General features: G+C 35.6%; 1 protein-coding gene across 2 annotated transcripts in view; it reads left to right on the top strand.

The window, feature by feature from the left end:
* Nucleotides 1-26726, top strand: part of Frl (Formin-like) — an 80691-nt gene that overhangs the window by 45315 nt on the left and 8650 nt on the right. For both annotated transcript variants that reach the window (XM_026640285.2, XM_026640284.2), the window contains exons 2-12: nucleotides 9481-9651; nucleotides 16200-16279; nucleotides 17284-17423; nucleotides 18008-18231; nucleotides 18922-19170; nucleotides 23493-23636; nucleotides 24197-24313; nucleotides 24934-25062; nucleotides 25407-25518; nucleotides 25779-26113; nucleotides 26368-26578. In XM_026640285.2, coding sequence (XP_026496070.1) covers nucleotides 9481-9651; nucleotides 16200-16279; nucleotides 17284-17423; nucleotides 18008-18231; nucleotides 18922-19170; nucleotides 23493-23636; nucleotides 24197-24313; nucleotides 24934-25062; nucleotides 25407-25518; nucleotides 25779-26113; nucleotides 26368-26578 — 1912 coding nt within the window. The remainder of the gene's footprint in view (nucleotides 1-9480; nucleotides 9652-16199; nucleotides 16280-17283; nucleotides 17424-18007; nucleotides 18232-18921; nucleotides 19171-23492; nucleotides 23637-24196; nucleotides 24314-24933; nucleotides 25063-25406; nucleotides 25519-25778; nucleotides 26114-26367; nucleotides 26579-26726) is intronic.

Consider the following 26726-nt stretch of genomic DNA (forward strand, 5'->3'; position numbering starts at 1 on the left):
CAATCATTTTATTTTCAATCAATATGTATTGGAATACCCCATTGCCGGGCAACGGCCTAGGTGTCTCCAAGGAACCTTTTTTCACTATATAGTAGACAAACATATCAGATCCTCCTCATTATATTGTTACCCTAAACCGCAGATCATGAGATGAATTATAAATGCAAATCGATGTAACAAAATATCACATGCATTCAGTGGTTCTTGACCCGAGCTTAAACTCAGAATCATCGGTTAAGATTCGCGTCTTATAACCACTGGGCCATCGCGGATACAACAAATAGTAGTGCTTGAATTGTTCTTCAGTTCAATCGTGAGGTGAGTTGATAAGATAAAAGGTGAAAGGTATTACGGGTTAATATCAGCGATGTCTTAACTTTAGCGCTAACGGCGGCGTCGTAAAATCGAACCACTCGTAAAATACGTATCACAATCCGAGTTAGCCTTTTACGAAATAACCGATATTTCTTGGAATTAACTTCCATTTGATTGAGTGCTAATGGAATTAATTTATTGTTACGATTAAATTGCGTTTGAGCCGCGGTGGCCCATTGGCGGACAACATGTGAATCTTAAGCGAAGATTGCGGATTCAGACTCGTATTCATATTTATTTTGAATTTTAATTTAATTTGAATATTTTGTGCTTTATCTATATTGTGTATATAAGAGAAATATCATTTTAACAAGAGATCTTCGAAATTATAGCTTTAATTGACATGAACTTTAGCATAATCACTGGGCACTCCTTTTGCGAATTAGACGCTCACTACAGGATTTTAAGAAATTTCTAACAAAATGGGGGCAACGTGCGAAGTTTGGACTTTCTGAGTTATCTCCCGGTCGATAGTGAAAGAAAATATCGTGAGCAAATCTGCATGGTTCGGATAACAATTTGGTAATTGTCTTTTAACCAAATCGTAGCGGAGAAGCGTGATAGAATAAGTTCCAAAACGTGTCCAAAAAAGGATAGGAGACTTTTGTACTTCCGTGGGATATTAAAAGGCTGTCTGTTTTTCCATAAAATTAATTTAAAGAGACTAAGTCAGAAGACGAGTAATTGGTTCTCAAAGTTTCAAGTTACAATTTATTAATATTCCGCTACTAGACGATAAACTACCCCCTTTGCCTTTGTTTAATAATATTTATTTTTCTCACTTTAGGTGAGAAATAAATGGTGACTACAAATGTTGACAAAACGTTCACAGTTACCGAGTCTTGGGCAAATATTTATAGTGACTGCTCAAATATTTTGTCACATTTATTCGTGTGTAAATTTTATTTTCATTTTAATTCATAATAATAAACGTAGATGTTTATATTACATTACATTTACATTACATTAGCAGCCTGTAAATTTCCCACTGCTGGACTATGGCCTCCTCTCCCTTTGAGGAGACGGTTTGGAGTATATTCCACCAGGCTGCTCCAGTGCGGGTTGGTGGAATACACACGTGGCAGAATTTCGTTGAAATTAGACACATGATAGTTTCCTCGCGATGTTTTCTTCACCGCCGTGCACGAGATGAATTATAAACACAAATTAAGCACATGAAAATTCAGTGGTGCCTGCCTAGGTTTGAACCCGAAATCCTCGGTTAAGATGCACGCGTTCTAACCACTGGGCCATCTCGGCTCTTAGTTGTTTTTTCGTAGATGTTTATGTTGTACAAAATTAATGTAAAAGTGTCTACAAATACGACTTTTTTATAGGATGAATAGTGATGGAATATATGTATACATAAACATATGTATAATCTATTGTAGCTATATATAGCTGAAGTGTTGTTTTGAATCTTAGAATCTAATATTACGATTTCAAAAATCTTTTACCGTCGATGAAAAATTGTAAAAGAATTACGCTACAATCGAAGCGGCGGAGTAAAGTTTAAAACGCTTTAAACCGCACGAAGCAACGTAAAGTCATCATAACAAGAGTGGATTCTCTTGTTCAATTACGGTTATTTATTACATATAACCGATTTTTATAAATATTTAAATAAATTTCCAAGTACGTATTACGACTTCTTAAAAACTTAAATCTCCATATCAAAAATCCGCGTTCGCGTATTCCAAAGTATTACTTGTTTTGTTTAAATAAACACGGTGGGAACTTCACACGCATACTTATGTAAACGATATTCATGTAATAGTGTAATCTTATAGAATATTAAACAGGTTGCGTATAAAAGCCTATTTAATGGATGAGTACACCGCTTATAATTATAATAATCCTATTACTTACCGGATCGTGTGTATTTAAGAGCACAGATGTAATATTATATTGACGTTAGACTAGAGTATGATTAATTTTACATTATTATTAATTTCCCTATAAGAAATGTATTTTTTTTAATGTACAATAATTCTTACTCATGCATACAACAATAGACAATTTTGCAGTTGATGTAGTCGCTTATCTCACAGTGTTGCCAGTCAAGAAATAATTAAACGTTTCCCAGATAATAAGATATATTTCTTACTATATGTTTTTTTTTTTTTATTATTGTATTAAATTCTTCGCCGAATTAATTTTTGTTATTTTAATTCTACTAATAAATCAAAAAAATATCGTCCATCGAACATCTACATGCAAAAAATTAAGAGATATTTATCTTAAAAAATATATATTTTTTATATATGTCTGTATTATATTTTTATTATTGTACCAAGAAGTACAAAACCGATTTCAAACCGATGAATCTATGAAATCCATATTACTTTCTAATCGTGTTTATAGAAAATAACACTTAAGGAACAATATCCCATACTAGGGTGGCCACGCGTCCTGTTTTACTCGGTATAAATAGGGAGGACCTGGAGTAAATTTTAATAATAACTTCGTTTACATAATGTTGTCTATTTACTTTTAGAAATCCAAGGCAAACATTTCGATAACGTCCTTACTAGAAGTTGGTATAAAACAAGTATGTAGATTATCCGATCACCGCTGAGTTCTCACATTAGGTTTATTTTTAAAAACTAATATTAAAGAATAAACATTCTGATGTATGTTGACCGCTATTTTTGTAATTTTCACATATTCCGTTTAAATATCCATGTCACGGTCATTTTTAGTTTTCGGTTCTCATTAATAGTTTTATCAAGTGGTGCCAATAACGCCTTACATGCGTGGATAAGGATTAAAATGTCATTGGTTTTCTTTCTTGTCCGCACTAAAGGATAGAATGGCGACCCTGTCCTGTATAAACAATGTGTAAACTTTGACCCATGGCTTTCGATATGGACCCAGGCACTTGCAGGGTTATCGAGATGGTCGCCATGACACCACGTGTCTTACACCCCGACGCACGTTTAGTATTTACATACAATGCAGTACATTATCGGTTTCTGCAATATCACCTAGGAATTATGCATTTACTTGTAATGCTATTTTAAAATAATTTTAATTTTTGCCACTTAATCTCAACTTATAATAATAATATTATAAATTACAATTATATTTAAACATAAAAGCGTGCAGTTCGAACTTGGTATGTATGTGTGTATATATTAGTACAGTAGAACTCCGATTATCCGAACGCCGATTAACCAAATAGCCAATTATCCGAATCGGTCCTAAGCGTAATATAAAAAATTAAAACCGAGTAATTTTTGTTTTGTGCTGTTGTAACAGGTCGGAACTCGCTGGAGTCCAGATATATTTGAACTGTTATGGTTGTAGAACTGTGTTTGTTAAACTTAATAGAGTTTATTCTATGTGTAACAGTTAGTTTTTCTTTATTGCCAGTCTATGTCCGATTATTCGCATTTTTGATCATTCGAATCGACTCCGGTCCCAATTAATTTGGATAATCGGCATTCTACGGTTCGCTGATTTCCATACACGATATATAAATACGTCATTAGTAAAAAATCATAGAACAAGAATAAACTCATATCTGCTCATAAAAGATGCATCCTGACGTAAGAAACGTTAAAGATTCGATATCAAACAAATTTGACCTTGAAGTTTTACTATGAGAAGCAACCAAAGTAAAATTATTTTAATAAAATGTATAATAGTCAGATAAAACTGTCGAAACCGACTAGAAACCGAGTGTGCGCATTTCAATTCGTGCGATCAGAAAAAAATGAATGGAGTAGGCGGTGAATGGACCATCGGATTCAATATTTGCTGTAAACATACGTAAGGTCGTTCACCTTAAGATCTTGTTATGTGCTCGTACATCATTGTAAGCAACGGTTTAAAAGTCATTAGAGGAATGATCTTTGTGAAATGAGATTTGTGTTGTATTTGGCTGGGTTGGAATTTAAATAAAATTTTAACACGTGTGCGCACGAAGGTTCTTTATTATATAAAAACCTTTTTTTGTTTTACATTGAGAAATTATAAACCGAAATCTATAAAGATGTAAGACTAATACTATTGTCTGTTTGTAAATTATGTTTTGAAAAGTTTTAGATCGCATCGGAACAATTATTTTTGCTCTAAACGAAAACATTTTTATGTAAATTATATCCGTCTAATTTAATTATTATTCTCGCGTGTTTGACCCACTAGTCGAAACATCAATAACCAACACCGAAATAGAATATATGTTATACACTAATCGGAATACAATTATAAAATGTAAACAATACATGATTTTTTTTCTTAATATTTTCTTTGTGTGTCCTAATTGCGTTTCTAAATCATTTGTCCGATTGTGGGGAAACATTGTTGATATGTTCTGCGTACGACTGCGATGTTACCCGACTAAAAAAAACATATCTGTGCGAAGCCGGTTCAGATACGCTTTAAATAAACACTTATGTATAAATAATACGTGTTATCTCATTATATAAAAGAAAATACTCCAAGTTGATTGATACAATGAAATAATAAAGTCGGAATAAATTACATCGAAGGCAATTTTTAATTTAAATAATGATCTCGTACGTTTATCTTATTACGACAACGATAGTACGAATACTGTAATAATTTGCAATTGAGATTCATCTGATCTCATTAGTTCTATCGTATGCAAAATCTTTGAACATAGAGATGAACAAGTTCCACTCGAAACGTGTTAACCAGGGCTGAACATGCTAACAAATCTCATTAATTAAATATATATATATTAGTTATAAAAGTGTCTATCTGTCTAGTATATTAGAATATTTATTTATATTATAGGTAGGACTAGTTGGTTACATGATGGTAAGTCGTCCCCAATGACGACCCTTATATGAAAAACTAAATAACTGTTTACCGGCTCTTTTATTTCGGGGGTTTGAACCTAGAATTTGCGGCTAAATGTAACGCCGTTAGACCGATGAGGCAATTAGAATTAAAACAGTTAAATGACGTTTACTGAAGCCGTGTCGTATTTCATTAATCAAGCTGATGTCTACTGTGGAATATATCTAAAAACAAAATTGGTAAATTCCTGGTTATTCTGTAACGACCACGTTTTGATCGTTTATTATTTAAATATTTACACGATACTATATTTAGTTTTTGTTGTATATATTTTTGAAATATAGGTCATTATGTCAACGTAGCCTTAAATCGTCGATCAAGGTATTGTTGTGGTGAAGGCTGTCAGAACTGTAATAGATATACCAAAATGTGTTTTATGTATACCAAAAATGTCTACATATTTTTTTTATTATTTATGGCTAATATTGGCGGACGAGCATATGGACCACTTGATGGTAAGTGATCACCACTGCCCATAGACATTCCTTACATAGCCAATGCGGTACCATCCTTGGGAACTAAGATGTTATGTCCCTTGTGCCTGAAGTTACACTGGCTCACTCATCCTTCAAATCGGAACAAAACCAATACTGAGTACTATTGTGTGGCGGTATAATATCTGATGAGTGGGTGGTACTTACCCAGACGGGCTTGCACAAAGCCCTACCACCAATAAAATATTAGAACATACAAGTGCTTGTATGAGTATTTGAAGAGTAAAGTATATTTTGAAGCCGTATTTCTCAAGGGAAATATAACCTTATCTGGAAATTATTGCTGACGGGACACAGTTTCAGTTTACCTGTGAGAATATAGAAGTAAAATGATTCTTGTATGTAAACGCGTAACAATATTAACTTTAATAAAATCTTCCATAAAGTATAAAAACTATAATAATGTGTAAATATACTTTTTAATGTGATTGCACAAAAGGTGGGCAACCCTATTGCACTCTACATTCAACTTCAAGACGTATTCGAAAGTGTAGATGTGTAAAATAAATAAATTTAACAAGTAAAATAAAATAAAAATAATAGAGAAGTTTTAAGGTTGGCAATTCTCAATGTTGATATTTTACTTTTTAAATATAATGATTGGATCTTACTCCATCACACTGCTCCAATGTGTAATGTTTCATTCAAGCACCACCACCACAGCATGAGCAGGACATGAAAGTTAACGGTTCTCACCCTTTTGTTCAATATGTTTTTCGCCACTAGTGGGTCTCCCGCGAAACTTCGCGTTTATTCAACAGTTTTATAGGAATTTCGAAACCTATGACAGGTTTTGTTTTGATTTAATTTCATTTTAAACTGATGACGTCTGTTCGCATGTTTTAAATTTGTTTTTTTTTTTTTGCAGCCATAGCGCCGTTTTCTATACGGCTAACATTTTACCGCTCTCTAAAGTTAATTCTTTCTTACTTCGTAACAGTTTATTAAATTGCAATCAAGAATCTTCTTTTTTATTTTTCTGCACACCTACTGCTGGATCTCTTCAGACTACGACTATAATCGATTTTTTATGTGCAACTATCGTCCCATAATCACTGGGACAAAATTCGGCTTACGTTATTAATATATAAGATGTTCCTTCTTCGTGTCCCAGCTCAACTAAATACTAAACTCAATAAGCGTGGGTCGAATTTTATGTTTCTTTCAACGGAATCATCTATATTTGTACCCATTCCCTATTCCAATCGTAGAACTAGTGACGAAGGACGAAACTTAGATTTACATATTCATGTTTCATGCGATTTGCTTATAGCTTTTCTATATTATTTATTTCATTTCCGGGAAACATACAGCATAGTATACAAACATTTGATACCAAATTAAGTCTTACATAAGCCAACAAAGCTTCCACTGTTACATAAAAACACGGAGTAAATCTAATAAGATAATTAAATAATAATTAATAGATAATCAAAGTATATAAAATAAGTTTTTTTTATTTTACAAAAATCTGTATTTTAACCTGTAACAAAACAAATAAAAAAAATTATGCAGACAGTGTTTGATTAATATATTTTTGGATATAATACAACACTATCACACTTCACTGATTACTTATATACGATTTGTTTTTAAAAGCTTTTATTTAACTTGCAATGTATGTCTATTCGGGTGGAATCTACTCAATCTTGAGGCAGATATGTTCAATCGGTTGAGCTGAAATTTTACTTCCAAAGTTCCGATAACCTCACCGACAATCGAAACGCCAATTTTTCTATCATACTAATCATTGATTATTTAAGATCTCGACTGATGACATCGCGTCAGTACAATGTTAAAGTTGTCTATTTTAATAACTCATCTTGCGGTTGGAACAGACTATACGTACGTAAATTTATACTGTATAATAGACATACTATTCCACGCGGGTTCACTTTCATTAAACTTAACTGTTATGTTAAGGATTTTGATACAATTAAATATCATAGAGTTTTGTAATAACAATCGTATAGTCTTTAATGTTTTTCAATAAACGTTGAAAAGTTTCAAGTAAATTCTTTTCTTTTTCAAATCCTTTCGGTAGATCTGATATAAATGCATTCAAAAACACACCTACAGACGGCATCTTTATGTAATAGTATAAATTAAAGTACTATTCTTACGTATAATATCTATGTTCGTCTATCATAATATATATTATAAATGCGAAAATAACTGCCTGTCTTTTGCACTCTCACGACCAAACCTGTGAACAAAATTTGATAAAATTTAGTATAAATAAAACGTGAACGAAATCGCGGACGACAAGTAGTATGATTATATAATTAACAATTATTTCTAAAATAAAACTATTCCTTAAATAAAAATATCTTAAGAGATTGATATTCGAATTAAACAATATATAACCGCATAAATTATCACAAACAGTACAATTAAGTTGAACCACTAATACCCGTGATATGTAAAGATATATAAATGCATATCGATAACCCTAGCCCCATTAAGTTTTTGTACCGTTACGCCGCTAACTGGTTCAATGGCGGCCTGTGTAAATACGCCCGCCGACGATAATGTTCGCTTCGTATACGCAAATGTGTCTTATTCAATTTTTTTTTTTTTTTTCATATCAGTTACAACTCTATTTGTTATTTTTTTTTTATATTCTGATTTATATGCTAATGGTGACCAGTTGTGTATTTTTTACGATGTAATTCCATTTAACGAATACACTATACTGACAGTTTAAAGTGATAAAATGTCTTTAAACGTAAATGTGCTGATATTAATTCCGGTCGTTTTGATTTAAAGTTATTAGATTACTCAACGGTAGCGCAGTGATACTTACTATTGTCGTATTCCGGTTTGAAGAGTGAGTCCGTAACACTACAGGCACAGGGGACATCACATGTCAGTTCCCAAACTTGGTGGTATACTGGCGATGTAACGTGTGGTTAAAATATCTTCGTGGCGACTACTTACCACTCCAGGTTGCCCATATGGGTATAACCGCCTTGTCTGCCCAATATACCTATTAGTGGCGACGTAGGACATTATTGCTTTACTAAAATGATTATAACAAGACTAATATTTATGTCTCTATTTCACAAGTAAATAAGGGTTAACGTGTACCGTAGAACGCCGATTATCCGAGTTAATTGGGACCGGAGTCGATTCGAATAATCAAAAATGCGGATAATCGGACATAGACTGGCAATAAAGAAAAACTAACTGTTACACATAGAATAAACTTTATTAAGTTTAACAAACACAGTTCTACAACCATAACAGTTCAAATATATATGGACTCCAGCGAGTTCCGCCCTGTTACAACAGCACAAAACAAAAATTACTCGGTTTTAATTTTTTATATTACGCTTCGGATCGATTCGATATTTGGCGATTCGGTTAATCGGCGTTTTACTGCATTTTGATCGTGTTTATAATCAACACTTTTATGAACTGGCTTTAAAAAATGAAAGAGTTAATAAAATCAAACAAATCTTTTTTTTTTACATAATTGCTGTCAAAACTTCGGCATTTATGAACTGATTTGGTATTTTTTTTTACGGTTTCATTTAAATTTGAAGAAAAGAGTTAAGTCCGCTTTGTCAAAATTTTAACTTCTTTACACAAAATATAATATATTTCACCACGATGCTTATTGGTGGTGGCCCTGAGGGTTGAAGGATGTTATCCTTTAACGCTGATCACTAGATGAATTTCAGTATTTGCCCGAATTTGTATCCATGACCGACAGTTTATGTGTAATAAAATTAGCGTAAATATGAGTATAAATATTTACTGTTATATTTACTTCCAGGCCTCAATGGATCTCCCGCCCGATAAAGCGAAGCTGCTGCGCAATTACGACCTGGAAAAGAAATGGGAGATCATATGCGACCAGGATATGGTGCAGGCGAAGGACTCACCGGCTCATTACCTCAACAAACTTCGAACCTACCTCGACCCTAAAGCCTCCAGGAGTCATAGGGTAAGCATTTTCAATAAAGGACTCAAATTCCTAATATATGTATATAAATGTATATATATTTATTTTGTATTAATATCCATAGATTTAAGCGTTAATAGCGCAATGATTTACGAGTCGCCTAGCGATGTTAAAAGTCGGAGGATCGATCCTGACCCCTTGGGCACACAAGCGATAAGCTTAAAAGGAGGGGTAAATAGGAATACCTCAATTAATTCGGGGCATAGCTACTATTTTTTTATTTATTTTTTTAAGATTTGTTTTAGATTTTTCCTATTATTATAATTTAGTTCTTGCTAAATTTGTAATCTCACATCACTATAAGCTATAAGAAGCCAATTGGTCTATAACTTTATACTATAATATTATAGTGGTAAAATTTGTTTGTATGTATGTAGGGGATTTTTTTTATATTTTAATGAGTAAATTATTGGTGATATGTATATAAAACTGATCTTCAAGTGTGCCTAGCAAAATGTGTCATAAATCTAGTAGGTACCTAAATGCTGAAATATTGTCGACAATAAGGAAGCGCCAGCAGCCTTGCATTAAATTGTTCTAAATTAAATCTAAAGCTTCTGTGAATCATATTACGCGCAATATTATTTCCTCTTATGCTGTAATAAATTAATAACGCAAAACTTATCTTTCCTTATAAGATAATTAGATATTTTGAACAAACTTTATATAAATACTAAATTTGAGCCAAATCGTTAGAGCCGTTTCTGATCTGTTCCGTTCACAAGAATTGCTCATTTAACATTAGCTCATAACATTGTCGTATAAAAAGATTTAAATAAAAAAAAAAAACTGATTTCAATATTATTCATTGATTTGCTGCCATTTATTGAAGAGTTCCGTTTTCTCTGAAACAGATCTTTACGAAATTCAAACAAAAGGACCATTTCGAAATAATCCTCTTTCGAACAATAAAATAAGTTTTTAAATTCGTCTATATAGAGTTACGCCCGATCGTACGTATGTACAAAAAATATATATACATAAACATCCGAATTGTGAACCTTTTCCTTTTCTGAAGTTGGTTAATAATACGTAGGTACATTTATAAACAATAATATATCAAAATGTATACGTATACAGTATCACATTGCACGCGATGACACGAATATATTAAATGCGTTGACAGTAACAACGTTTGCCCTTGAAAGGAATACAAACCACTTCTCACGTCGTCCGTGCGACGCCCAACACTTGGTCTAAGATGTTACTCGTATATCCCTTGTAACAGTAATTACTCTCGCCTCGTTGTCAATACGCTACTACTACTTCATACTGCATGTATATACTATATAATATAGTACTGCATGTATGTCATGCTCCATACCTTCTCCTCAACGGGAGAAAAGGCCTTAGCCCAGCAGTGGGAAATTTACAGGCTGATTATGTTTTATGTTATGTTACTTCATACTGTTGTGTTCCAATACACAGCAGTATGAAGTATAGTTTGCCGGTTGAATCGCTGATGAGCAAATGTTTCCCTCCCAAACAAGTGCTCTATAAAACCGTATTCCCTAAAGAGTTCCTATGTAATAAAAGTACTTATATCTGGATTACGATTAGTTAACAGGTCGTGTGTGTAAATGAATACACAGATACGCTAGTCACATTAACATCACACAACATTAGCAGCCTGTAAATTTCCCACTGCTGTGCTAAGGCCTCCTCTCTATTGAGGAGAAGGTTTGGAGCATATTCCAACACTCTGCTCCAATGCGTGTTGGTGGATACACATGTGGCTGAATTTCGTTGAAATTAGACATATGCAGGATTCCACACGTTGTTTTCCTTCACCGCCGAGCACGAGATGAATTATAAACACAAGTTAAGCAATCATCGGTTAAGATGCACGCGTTTTAACCACTGGGCCATCTCGGCTCTGCTACGCTATTCAGGGTAATCAAAACCACAAGGGACGATATTATTCGAAAGGTACGATCATAGAGCACAGCGCCCTACTAAGTACCGTTAGTGGCACAAAGCGCAATACATCAGCTGGCTGCGTCGATGTACCGTGCAATTCCGAGGGACAGTAACTAATAGTCTAACCGCAGTCGTTCTGTGCAAATCGCTCGTACCTTTGTTTCCTTCGAGTACTGTTCAACTTTGCTTGTAAAGTTACATTTACGACATACATGGTTGATTAAATTTATACCTAAAATATTTTAGCTCAAAATAAGATTCGACGAATTCATAAAATTAATATATATCTTTGAATTAAATAATCAAAAATAATTATTTGATATTGCAACATATAACTTATTAGTCTGCAAAAATATAATATTATTATAGGCGCAATCCAACGTGACCGTTCTGAAGGTATCTTCGTATCTTACGCTCATTTTTATCTATACACTATTCCAACCATAAAAAAAGAAAAGCCATATTTAAACAACATTTGACAGCAAATTGACGCGATATCATTGGTCGAGAGCTATTAATTTATGATATTTACTATGGATTTGCGAAAAAATGGCGTTTTGAACGTCGAAGAAACTATTGTCGGAATTTTGGAAGTTCAATTAAAGTGAATATAAGTAGTTAAGTGTAATAGTGTTGTATTATAAATAAACATATATATTAATCATAAACTCTTAGTAGTGCACAGTATAGCCAAGCTATTAGCAAATCGCATGAAATACGTAAATTTAAGTTTTGCTTATCTTTATTCCTACTTTGATTAGAATAGGTACGCAAATATATTCAATGAGTCCACAATACCCTCTTTTATTTTTCTAAGAATTATATCTGCGACGCCACTATCATTGATTTCTGATCGTTAAACTCGTTCGGATTATTTATGTATACTAATCTGGTAATAGTAGTTGTTTATTACAGATAATTAATTGAATACAGACATCGAGCTTTTGATGTACATTGTCTTTCATTCAATAGACCATCATAATCTCCGTCTGGGCGTAAGTGATTGTTACAAACGTCTTCGTGATGAATCACAGTGACAGCAATCGATGTTATTTAAGATTCCTTCTGAGCGTGTTACGTCATTTCTATTGTCACCGTCTTTACGTGTGAATATTATGTATATAAAGTCTATTAAGCATTAGCATCGTTGATTGGCTGAGTAAATATGCTTAGGTCATTTGTCGTGTTAAATTACGAGCTGTATATCAAGTCATTATAGTACAGACATCGATGCTCACAAGGAAAGCACTGTATCGAAGAATATGTCGAAATTCTTCAGAGCCATTAGTCAATCATATTTTATTAAGTACATTAATAATCCTTTATACAATTTTGTAGTTTATGGCTGCCCCTTTGGTCTAGCGGCTAGCTTATAAGGCTGTAAATATCGATGTGTTAGGTACAAATACCCGGTCGTCCTATTTAAAAGTAATCAAGTTTTCCCGTCAAGAAAATCCCAGAAAAGAGTCTTACATTCTATCGCCTCGCACCTAGTCACTACACGCATTGCACTTTAGAGCCTGTGATTGCGCACACACTTAAGCACTATAACATCTCCTGCGCAGATGGCCTTGAGATTGGTCGAATTCGGTCAAAACACTTTATAGATTTTTTAAATCCTGATATAGCAAGTATAGAATTTGTTAGTATTTGTTTTTGAATCATAAAGTCGATTCAGCGACAAGAAACAAACAACAAACGGTTTAAGTTGGCGTACAGCATATGGTCACATGTTTCTAATACTCCAGTAGGACCGATGTTCTATATTAATCTCATCAACAAAGAGTTCAAACACATAAAATCAGTCCGTCTAATCAGTGCCATCTGATACATGTACGTCAGGAAAGTAAGAATAAGGTCGCTCGTTCATAATCACAGGTCGAGTCAAGTCGCATTCGCTAAACAATTCTAAACCCTGACTCACTTATAGAGGTGGATGACATCCCAATTCGCGTGAGTCAGCGATTTGTAAGAATTAGGGAACATGAATTATTCAAGTCTTATTGTTACGTGTCCGAGAGGTCTCAATTGTTTTATTTAAGGCGAATAGGTCTTAGAAAACAGCGAACGCGTCCGCCGAAACTATTTAAAAAAAATTAGGTTTTTCCCCTGTAATCGTTTGTAATTGTGCCACTGCTAGAATATAATCCTTCCGGTTGGAGAGAAGGTTTGGATCTACTTCCACCACGCTCCTCGATTGCTGGTCGGTGGTAACAAAAATGGCAGGTTTACTTTCGACACGAGCCAGTTTCCTGATGAAGTTTTACGTTACTACTGAGCACTAAATTAATATTAAACCCCAATAAGTACATTAGAAATCAGCGGTGTGGTGGGTTTTCACTGCCAAGCTTTGGTTCAGATTCTTGTCTTCTAACCGCTGGGCCTTCTTCGCACTTTATTTTTGTTCAACTGGGAATATATAAGTAATGTACGTATATCATTAGGTAAATACAATAACGATGTGTCCACTTGGATAATTCAATATCGAAATATTGTTTTAAATCATTATCTCTGGTGTCACAATGAAATGATATTAATACCGATGCTTGTTTTAAATACATCTATCATAGATCAGCTTCAATAGATACCTTAAATAAATCTACTTAATAAAAAAAAAATGTGGCTTTCTTGTATCGTGTTATGTGAAATATCGAAATTGTTGGTTATTGAAAGAGTTTATCATTAAAAAAAATTAATAAATAAATATATTTGTATAATTATAATACGTATCACGCCCACACATAGCAGGCGCGGTCCGGAAAGAGGGGTTTATAGGGATTGTGAACCCCCCCAATTACTATATAAATATTCTATATTGATTGATTGAAAGTAAGTATGTTATAGAGAGAAAACAACAGATGTATTAAATATAATCAACACTCCAATAAGATAGAAGACTTCAATTTGGCCTCCCCCCACCCATATTTAATAAATGTGACCCCCAAAATCTTTAACTGCGACCGGATCTAATACAAGAAAGTCATGTCGTTTGCCGTCACGTCAAACGAATTAGTCTAACCCTTTTTTTTTTTGTTTTACGAGGAGGAAATGCATTTACGCATGCCGCCCGGTCGGTGGACCGGGACGGGTATGTGGGACTCAACGGGGTTCTAATGCCCCGTGCCAGAGCACGCTAATGCTAATGCCCTGTTCTACCTACTAAAACCATCCTCGGGTTTCCACCATGCCGCCGGGTGGTGAAGCCACGGGATCGCCAAGGGCATGCAACCGCGATCCCACCAGCGGCAGCCGCCGTAAGGCGGCTGAATATTCATGGAAAGCGCGCCTTCCCTCTCATCCTCCACGTGGAAATGTGGCGAACTCCCCCGAGTCCGCCACTGGAGGCTGGGCGTCAACGAAGCTGACGCCCTGCGGCAGATAAGATGGTAGGCTCCGGCCCTGACCTCCGGTGTAAAACACCTGGGAGGCTCGATTAACGCGCCCTCCCACTCCCTCCTAGCCAACGAGGCCACTCACAAAGTCCGCCCTGACGCCGATCAGGGACGTACCAAGAGCAGCCCCGCGGCATCCCTGCCGCCAGTCTTAGCCGTTGCCGAAGAGCAAGCTCAAGCCGGCCCCGTTGCCCAGGGTACACCACGAGGAGGTGACTGACATGTACGCCAATTAGTCTAACCCAGCAGAATTAGTCTAACCGAGCATAACCCAACATCAATCATGAAGCTCAGTTTTTTTTAAGTAGTTTAATCTTTTGTTTTGGTTTGCGTCAATTTTGATGTACCTACCTCAGTCTCCTATGGAAGCCAACTAGAGTTATATTAGTGGAAATTAATTCTAGGATTATACTGCTTTAGTGCTCTTTGTTTCCGTTCCTTATTTAAAATCTTTATAGCATTTAGTGTAAGCTATGCATTAATAAAATCAGTGCAGTCACGACCTTGCCTTTTATGTATGTAAAGAAAATTATTCTCACAACTTAACCTAATTCAGCAGATCTCTCAATAATTGCACCATTCAAATATCGTGGTGGGCGCAATTTGTGAGAGCATACGAAAGGAATGTTTGTCTGCTTATAAGGACGTGGGCCAATCTTTCGTCGACACATTCATGATATTTGCACGTAACGTTTACGTAGCTGTTGATTTTGATTGAGCCGTGATCGTCGACAAATTTTATGATGATCGGATCATTATAAATAAAAAGATTATTAGCATCGGAAACGTTTCATTTGACAGTTGCGTTCCCGTTGCACTCTAGTTTGACCTTGAAATGTTATTCTCATCGCCCCCGGTTAAAGAGAATGATTCTTATGATTGTACGACGATATGTAGGCACGGGAGCGTACACATATCTAACTTCCAGTCTCCGAGCTGTTATTGATAATTTATCGACAGAAAATAATGTAACTTTTTATCGACCTGTCTTGAACCCAAGACCTCGAAATCTGCGACCTTTTATAAAACCACTAGACCAACGAGGAACTTAAGGCGCATATAGGTATAATATTGAAGATCTTATTTTAAAAACTTCCGTAAAGCGATATCCATTCGGTATTATAAACCTCGTTGCCATACCGAACTTATTAATAAATGATCTATAATGTCCTTACATAAAAGTATTATAAATAATAACACATAATTAAAACTTTACAGAAAAGAAAAATGGTGGGCGACTCCACATCCACACAAGTTCTTAGGGATTTAGAAATATCCTTACGAACCAATCACATAGAGTAAGTATTATGAAATTTATTTACATGTTATGTTAATAAAGAAATCACAATAAATAACTCTTTCTCGTAAAACTTATGTGACCGATCGTGTTAGTTTTTTTTTTTTTTTTACTTTAGCAGCCTATAAATCTCCCACTGCTGGGCTAAAGGCCTCCTCTCCCTTTGAGGAGAAGGTTTGGAGCATATTCCACCACGTTGCTCCAATGCGGGTTGGTGGAATACACATGTGGCAGAATTTCGTTGAAATTAGACACATGCAGGTTTCCTCACGATGTTTTCTTTCGCCGCCGAGCACGAGATGAATTATAAACACAAATTAAGCACATGAAAATTCAGTGGTGCTTGCCTGGGTTTGAACCCGAAATCATCGGTTAAGATGCACGTGCTCTAACCACTGAGCCATCTCGGCTCAATCTCATCGTGTTAGTAATATTATTTTATTTTAGGGCTATAAACAATGAGATGGCACTAATAGCTATTAGCTAATACATACAATAATACTTACATACATCATCTAAGTTTCCACTGATACTATTTTTACAATTATTAAAATTTAACAAAGACTCAACAATCAACATAGATAAAATCAAATAGTTAACATAATACAATCGAATGAGATCAATAAACGTATAGTAAAGGAAAGCGAATACAATTACGAATAAAATGATATGTATATATGTATATCTCCTGTCATCGTAGCGAGATCATTATATTATTAAGAGTATTAGTATATTTTCCCGGTGTATTTATGTAATAAGATGGTTACATATTTTTTTTTTTTGTCTCATTTAAAAGATCTTGACCTGAATCTGTGCCTTTTCGTGGTTTCTTAATATGCGATAATTAATTGAATGTGATAAGTTTTAAGATATACAAGTCTAGGTATTGAAACTACTTTTGAAAACGAATTATAAGTTGTGTTTAAAAATCGGGTGAGTAGTTTTCTTGCGATGCTCGAACGAAAAGTTAATTACAGTTATAGATATATAACAATTTGTTATCAGATGGGTGAGGGAATTCCTAAATGAACAAAACCAAGGGCTCGACGTGCTGATCGACTACCTGAGCTTCAGGCTGAGCATGATGCGGCACGAGCAGAGGATAGCGCTTGCCAGGAGTCAGTCCACCGACGCTATCAACCAGGGTAACGTGACCTGACGCAATAGGTTTTTGTTTTCAACGTTAAAAGTCGCCAGTGCTGTGTGCCGTTCTATAACACATCATCTCTTGTTTAATTCAGGTTTCAATAAACCATTCCTTATGTTAAATAGCAACAAATATACCTCAATTGTTTATGTTCACGTATATAATAAAAAAAGGAATAAACGTATTCTTACACTTCTAGAAACAACCATTATACCAACAAGTCTGGTGTAAATTACGCAGAAAATGTTTAAACAAATAAATTATTGATATCAAAATCAAAACATTCTATCAAGTAGGCTTATAAAACACTTTAGAATTGCACGTACAAGTACCATCGATTCGGGTTGAAGATTCTACCGAGAACTGGCAAGATTTCACAAATGAATTACAAAATGTATTATATATGTATGTACTCTTAAATATATATATTCTGTACAGAAATCATTGAATAGGAACGCGTTTTAAATAAACTAGATATTCTTCCAATATGTAATACGGCTTCATCAATTAATGTTTTTAACATATGAACTCATTAACTTGAATACAATAAATGTTATAATTTAGGATTTTGTTTCGTATTAGCGAACACAACAACATCAGACTGCAGTGCTCCGACCGAAATCAGCGGGACCCTGAGCGCGACCTGGAGGCGACGTGCGCGGTCCGCTGATTCGGACGGAGAAACAGTCGGCAGCCCCGCCGCGGCCAGGCGGCGGACGAGACACGCTGCGAGGCTGAACATGGGGGCTTCCACGGACGATATACACGTCTGTATCATGTGCATGCGCGCCATCATGAACAATAAGGTGAGTTCTGCTATAAATATAAAATGGGTTCAGAATGTAATCAATGTTGAATGATATTTTACTTGGTGGTAGGGTTTTGTGCAAGCCCGTCCGGGTAGGTTCCCACCACTGACTCATATATTCCACCGCTATGCAGCAATACTTATTGTTAGGTCAGTGTAAATACATGCACAACTGACATAACAACTGAATTTCTCACAAAAACAATTTAAAAAATCTTACAGCGCCAATATCTATCGGCGGTGGTCACCACTTACCTTCGGGTGGCCCATTTGCTAATCCTTTTTATATAGTATAAGTATTCTATAGACAAAGATGTGTAGCTTGTACCGAAAACAACCGGTAGTGAACTCAGGAACTATCAGTGAGGGCTAATACAATGATGACATGAAGTTTTCTATTAAGAAATTCAGACAGGAGCAGACAGAGCTTCGGAATCCCAGAATTCGGAATATTTATCCCGTGCCTTAACTTTTTGGTCGTATCAAATTGCTCTCCCATCGTATTGTGAGAGTTAGAGGAACGACTGCGAAAGGTCATTGGTCTATAAGACAACATCATCATAACGAACAGATCAATCTAGGATACAAAAAATATGTTGCTAGTTACTTAAAATTTTGGTACACAAGGTGTTTGTGAATAGACATCAAGTGATGGTCCGAAAATAACATAATTTTATTCACGTTCCAGTACGGTTTCAACATGGTGATTCAGCACAGGGAAGCTATCAACAGCATAGCTCTTTCCCTTGTCCACCATTCCTTAAGAACAAAGGCGTTAGTGCTGGAATTGTTGGCGGCAATCTGCCTGGTGAAGGGAGGCCATCAGATCATACTGTCCGCGTTTGATAACTTCAAGGAAGTCGTCGGAGAGCCGCGGCGGTTCCACACGTTGATGGAATACTTCATGAATTATGATACGTTCCACATCGAATTTATGGTGAGTGTTCTCTCTTGGTTTATATTTTTTATCTGAGTTCGTAATATTTGTTTACAATATTTATTACGTCTTTAAAGATCAAAAATCAAAATCTAATCATACTTTGTTCAAGTAGGTTTATACGAGCACTTTTGATTCGATATTTTACAGATCTGTATTAAACGTAAATCTACCACCGATTTCATCGAGATGAACCGGCAAGAAACTCAGTAGTTAGTTTTTTCCAACATTTAAAATAGAAAGTTATGCTAGTTATATACAGTTATATATATAACTAGCTGTGCCCGCGACTTCGTTCGCGTAGTTGTCGGAAACACTATCATGATTATCGTTTGATTGCTCACGTTGGTTTTTGTTATTATAATCGTCAATAAGATTTAATAATATGTTTTACAGTACTTCAGCGTAGATTATATTTTTAGTTTTATTTTCTTGTGGTAGAAGAACATACTGATTTTGCCCGCAACCAGATCTAGACAACGCGACATATAGTTGGCCGTGTGAAAAGCAGTCTTGAGGTAAATCGATTCCTACGTGTTTAAATGTTTGGCCCTGTGATTTATTAATGGTTACGGCAAAAGATAACTTAATGGGAAATTGAATTCTTTTAAAATTAAAAGGTAAATCATTTGGAATCATTGGGATGCGAGGTATAAGCACTGTTTGACCAACTGCCGGACCATTCAAAACTGTTGCAACGATCACGTTATTGCGAAGGAATTTTACTTGAAGGCGGGTCCCGTTACATAAATTTGGTGGTTTAAGATTTCTGAGGAAAATTATCGCAGCACTTATTTTTAACTTCAGGGAATGTGGTGGAAGGCCGCTCGGGTTTAAAGAATTGAGAAACTCTTGTGGGTAATGGACAGCATCTTCTTGATCCATTACATTATCAATAGATGTGTAGGTAGTTATATCGCCTGGAATTTTGGTTAAAATTAGGTCGTTAATTTCGTCAACGCTACTATTTCTCGCCGCCAATATTGCCCTTTGACACATCCATTGGTAATCTTTATTTTCTATTTCGACGATATTAGGGTAAACTTTTGATATTAAATCCTCTATGCTAGTCACTTTTTCTCCTAAATCGCGATCAATTTCAATTTTATTTTCAGAATGAGGTACTTTTCCATCTCCTATTAAAAGTAACTTTGAAGGAAAATTTGTACTTCCTCCCCCCAAATGTGCTCTCATATTCGTAGATAGTTTTAAGGTATGGACAAATTTCCATAACGGTGAACTTTTAAGGCAAGACCTTACAATGTCTGCTCTAGTTCCTCTTAAAATTACCGGTAAAGTTTGTCGAAAATCCCCAGAAAACATAACGGTAATCCCACCCATAATTTTATCACAACTTCTAATATCTCTGAGAGTTCTATCTAGAGCCTCTACATGAGCTCTATGGATCATGGTACACTCGTCCCAGATAATTAAAGAAACGTCTTGTAAAACTTTACCCAGAGGGCCATTTTTGCGAATAGAGCACACGCTATCTTTTTGTAAAGAAACAGTTAGAGGCAGTTTAAAAGTGGAATGAGCTGTGCGTCCACCTGCTAATAAAGTTGCCGCAATTCCTGACGACGCAACTGCCAAGGCTATTTTTCCCTGAGACCTTACTTTTGCTAATATGAAATTAGTAATAAAAGTCTTTCCAGTTCCACCTGGAGCATCCAAAAAAAATATTTTTCCTTCGTTAAAACGAATACTGCACATAACACGATTGTACGCCGTCACCTGGTCATTAACTAATTTTGGTTCATTTTCAGTAATATACTCATTTAATTCATTTACATCATACGGCTTCCATAGTGCTACTTCTAAAGGATCTAAATTATTATGTGAATTATTCCTTTTTGATGCAGAAAGCCCAAAATCAGTCAATGATTTATCTGAAATTTCATGAATTTTATCTTCAATTAAGATAAGTCTATCATTGTATACGTTATCAGTATAGGCTAATGTTATATCCTGATTTTCATTACGCATTCTGTTTAATATATCTTCACATAAATCATTGCGAAATTTATTCCATAACTATAAGGGGTAAGATGGCTGGCAAAATATAAGGATGATTTGATTCCCGTTGTCGATTCACCGAAGTTCGGAAATTTTGTAAGGCTAACCTCTGTGAACGTTCAACGCTCGATTCCCTAGCACGATGTTGTTCACTGACCGTTCTTTGATTAGCTAACCTCTGCGTATTGTCTTCAGCTGTTTCATTGCTACGCAAGAGCCGCAGACGCTTTGCATTAGCAGTCTGCCGAGAAAGGTTAGTTCTTTTTCTAGGCATTATAGTGACGAAAAAGATAAAAAAAATGTAGGTATTAAATTTAAACCAAAACGTATCTTGTAATCAATAAAAACAAACATATGGTAAATAATTAAGTACCCGATAATATAATGAAATCTGTATTGAAAAAAAAAAGTATTATAAAGGTTATTTAATTATTTCGATATTTTATCGTAATAAAAAAACCATATATGTTTTAATAAACAAAAACCTAACCAAATCAGAATAATTATGCAGATGACAACCACTTCTAATAAACAAAAATTTTGACAAAAAAAAAACCGACTTCAAAAGAGAAAAAAAATAATATGCTCTAAAAAGTAAAAAATAATTGCTTATTATTCTACAACTTAATAATCAAGTAACTTATTCTACTTACCAATATGTAGGTACGTTCTGTGTTTCCACGCAGGGAGATAAGTATGTACCTACCCACTTTAAATCTAACTTAACACAAACCTATGAATAACAAACAATGATCACAATATTTTTTAGATTTAAACTATGTAAAATGAAATTAAAAATATTTAGACTATTTAAAAGTCAGCAAAGTTATTACGATAATATATTATAGTTAAAATTATTGTCCTTTATAATAAAAAAAGAATCATTAAAATTGGTTGGCACAATTTTGAGTTATTTACCTATTTATCGCGCACATACATAATGCACATTTAAGACTTATATCGTTTTCATAAGGATACCATCATCGTAACAGGATAAAATTAAAATGGGGCCCCACGGGAAGCACTACCTTTCAAACAAAAAAAATTTATCAAAATCCAGTGAAAAGTTATGAGGTAACAGACATATAAAAAAAAAATACAGACGAATTGATAACCTCCTCCTTTTTGAAGTCGGTTGAAAACAAACAATATTAACTTAAACGTAATAAGATAAACAAACCGAACAATAAGAAGTTTAGATTGTTTCTCCTTTGGTGTTATTATTCCATAAGGTGATTATAGTACAACCGTGTTGAATATGCTTGAACGTAATAGAAATTACTTGAAATATTGAACTACTAATTTATTTGTGTAGTCATTTTAAACGATATTCACCTATTTGCTTATTTGCATAATTTATTTTCTCAGTGATGATTAATCTGCATCGGTGAAAGTATCGCTCGCCATTTTGAACTTTTTTACGTGTGTAATGTAATTTTTATACCTTATTTATACCGTGAAACGTTTGAATTGTTTACTTGCAAAGTACGAAGGAATGTACATTGAAATTTTATCTTATATCGTAAGTTAAAACTACAGCAGATTATGATTTAAATGTAACCGATTTTAAACGATAAAAAATAATGAGCAAATAAGCTGATAACAAAACCTAATTTTGATAAATAATCTAACTATTAAGAATGTTAATTTTTTTAAGTCGTTATGTGCATTGCTACTTCGCAGAACTACACCCGCGGGTGAGAGTGGCGAGCGCGGCGGCGGGGCTGACCCGCCTCCCCCTCAGCCGCCGCCGCGCCCCGCCTGCTAGCACACTCTTAACAAATAGACATATAGTGTCACGGACTTTTTTTTTATTATTAAAAGAGGAATATATCTTTCATACACATTTTTTGAGTAACTTAAAACGTTTATGCTGCGCACGCATCGAAAGTCCATAAATGTGAATAATTTTCCCCGTTTTTGCAACATTTCTCACTGTCGCTGCGCTCCTATTGGTCGCAGCGTAATGTTATATAGCCTAAAGCCTTCCTCTATAATTGGACTATTCAACAAAAAAAGAATTTTTCAAATCGGACCAGTAGTTCCTGAGATTAGCGCGTTTAAACAAACAAACAAACAAACTCTTCCGCTTTATATATTAGTATAGATATATTTACTTCCTGAAAGTCAACAAATATTATCTTCAAGCCTTTTTGTCATGTTTATAGATAATCCTGTGTTAAATAATATGCTTTATTTATTTATGTTTTTTTAACAAATAATTTGAATTTATCAATCGGCAAAGTTAAAAATATCTGTTTATAGAATTTTATTATATAAACTTAACGTATCGATTTCGCTCCCAGGTGGCGTGTATGCAGTTCGTGAATGTCATAGTTCACTCGGTTGAAGATATGAACTTCAGGGTGCACCTGCAGTACGAGTTCACGGCGCTCAAGTTAGACGACTACCTGGAGAGGCTGAGGCTCTGTGAAAGCGAGGACTTGCAAGTGAGGATGATAAATACAATCAAGTTCTGCTACTCATGACTTCTTCCGGACTTTATATAACTAAACCGAACCGAAACCGAATCGAACTATTAGAAAAGAACACGATATAAGTATTTCAACTATTTCGCCCCTAAAATGACTTCAGATATTTGTTAGTAGCCCCTAAATATTAGTAACTAATTGTAGCCGTTATAGGGCTTGGTAGACAAATTTTAGGTAAAACGTAGCCTATGTCCGTCCTTTGGATTCCGGCTGGCTTCATAACAAATATTTATCAAATTCGGTTTAGCCGTATAGCCATGAAAGAGCAACAGACGAATAGACAGAGTTACTTTTGTCATTATAATAATAGTACAGATTAATTTTAATAAATAATTAAACCTACTGAGTGGTTATAGGAGTAATACACCTAGATACATATGTATGTATGTATGTATTTAAGGATTTTTTTAACAGCTTTTGAAATTGAAAACAAAAAGACAGTTCTTAATTAGAATTGCTCTTGAATTAGTCATAAATGAAATGGTTATTGAGTACGATGCAATAATTGTATGTTCCAGGTACAAATCTCGGCCTACCTCGACAACGTGTTCGACGTGGCGGCGCTCATGGAGGACAGCGAGACGAAGACGGCGGCGCTGGAGAAGGCCAACGAGCTCGAGGATGAACTTGGACATGTACGTTTTGTTCACATTCATACAACGTTTTGTCTCAATTTATCAATTGAATTGAATTTTTATTAAGTTTAATAATCCTATTTAATAAAATTATATTTAAAATGTTAGGTACATCCGTTTTAATTTTTGTTTTTTCTGTTAGAACCTTAATTACCTTTAATGCTAATTCAGCACAGTGCAAATTTCGGACAATTTAAAGAGATATGTACAGAAATTGAATCAAGAAAATATTCATAAACTTGTTCCTATCGGCAACATTCTTCTTGGTAGTAGGGCTTTGTGCAAGCCCACCTGTGTAGGTACCACCCGCCCATCAGATTTTTTAGCGCCAAAGACCAGTACTCTGTATTGTTGTATTCCGTTTTGAAGGGTGAGTTAGCCAGTGTAACTTTAGACACAAGGGACATAACATCTTAGTTTCCAATGTTGGTGGCAAATTTCCGATGTAAGGAATACTGTTTCTTATAGCGACAATGTCTAGATGGTGGTCACCTTGTGGGCCATTTACCCGTTTGCCTGTCTATATAATTAAAAAAAAACAATACAATATGCGAACTATGGTTCAATATATACTTAAATGAATATTACAGTGGGATAATAATAATGGCTTTTAAAACTAGGCTCACGAGCGTCTAACGGCACTGGAGCGCGAAGCCATCGCGAAGCAAGCGACGCTGGAGGCCGAGCTGGCGCAGGTGCGGCACGAGAGGGACCAGCTCGCTGAGGCCAGGAGGCAGGTTGTGGAAGAGGTAGGTTTGCTCGTTAACGGAAGGGAGCCCCGTATTTATTGTTTGCCAAGTGCGCTGCCGATAATAAGTGGTCACCTTCGCTGATACATACCGATATTGTATTATTTCTTTTTTTAAAAATTGATGCATTGTATATGCTCAAATTTTTTGCAAGAGACTAGTCTTGCTTTCAACTGAAATAGGGAACTTTCCTCTTAATCTCTAATTTAATCTTTGGAACGAACTGAAACTGCGATTAATGCAAAATACAATCAGTTAATGTAAAAGTTATAACACTAGTAAACTAACGATTTAATAAAGGCGTAGATCCACGTTTTATATATAAATACTTTGTGTATTATCAGGTTTCGACACTGAGGCGAGCGCAGCAAGATTCACGGAACAGACAGTCGATGCTCGAATCTAAAGTTCAGGAGTTGGAATCTCTCACTAAATCATTACCGCGGGGTGCTTCGAGTAAGTACTATTTTTTTAACGTATTTGATATCGAGCAATTGGACCACTTGATGGTAAATGAGATTTAGGCATAGACAATTTTATTACTTTTTACTAAATGGTATATTTCTAAATTTTTATGAGAAAAGACCGATATCCAGTAGCAAATATTAAATATTGCACTGTAATAAGACATTCTCTAATATTGTGGAATAAAACTATTAATCATTGTAGCACTAGTATTTGTATAATACTACAATAATCTTCATCGCGTGTTTCAGTGGGTGCTATTTCTACACACGCTCTATGTAACGGTACCGTCAACGGTCACGTGTCGCCACCTGGAACTTTAACCAACGGAGACGCACACCAACCCTTACCTAAACCGCCTACTCCCCCTCCAGCACCTGTATTACCACCTCCACCGCCAGCACCACTACCCCCGCCTCCTCCCCCTCCGCCGGTCATAGCCCCACCGCCTCCAGCCCCGCCGGCTCCTCCCGCGCCGGGTCTGATGCTGCCCCCTCACCACACAGACGCCATGACGATTAAGAGGAAAGTGGACACGAAATACAAGTTACCGACGTTAAACTGGATCGCGCTAAAACCAAATCAGGTATTTTATAAATGTATATTCTCGTACAACGTTTAACTAACTCCTCTATTATATAAATGATACGATGCTAAGATTTTTTTTTAATTGGCTTTATTTTATCCCACTCAGTTTTGTGCGTCGTAATACACATTCGAACATGTTCTTCTTTTTAAATAAAAACTTCCCCACCGCTCCGTGTAATGAATCTCAATAAAGTAATCGTATTCACTCGGAACCTCGAGTGCGACACTCGTATAACGTACCGCCGGGCGCAGGTGCGCGGCACGATCTTCAACGAGCTGGACGAGGAGCGGCCGCGGCGGCGCATCAACTTCGCGGAGTTCGAGGAGAAGTTCCGCATCGGCGGCGCGGGCGGCGGCGGCGCCGCGCTCGTCAGCGACGACGCGCTCGCGTCCTTCCCCAGCAAGCGCTTCCGCCGCCCCGACACCGTGTCGCTGCTGGAGCACGCGCGCCTGCGCAACATCGGTGCGTGCCCGCGCTGCGGCCTCGAGCCCTCCTGTGTACTGCCGTGTTCCGACGTTAACGGTTTGAGCGTCGACGAAACTGCTATCGGAATTTTGGAAGTCAAATTGAAGTGGAAATAAGTATATATTAGTCATCAGCTCTTAGTAGT

Source organism: Vanessa tameamea, chromosome 13, assembly GCF_037043105.1.
Source record: "Vanessa tameamea isolate UH-Manoa-2023 chromosome 13, ilVanTame1 primary haplotype, whole genome shotgun sequence".
Classification (NCBI taxonomy): Eukaryota; Metazoa; Arthropoda; class Insecta; order Lepidoptera; family Nymphalidae; genus Vanessa; species Vanessa tameamea.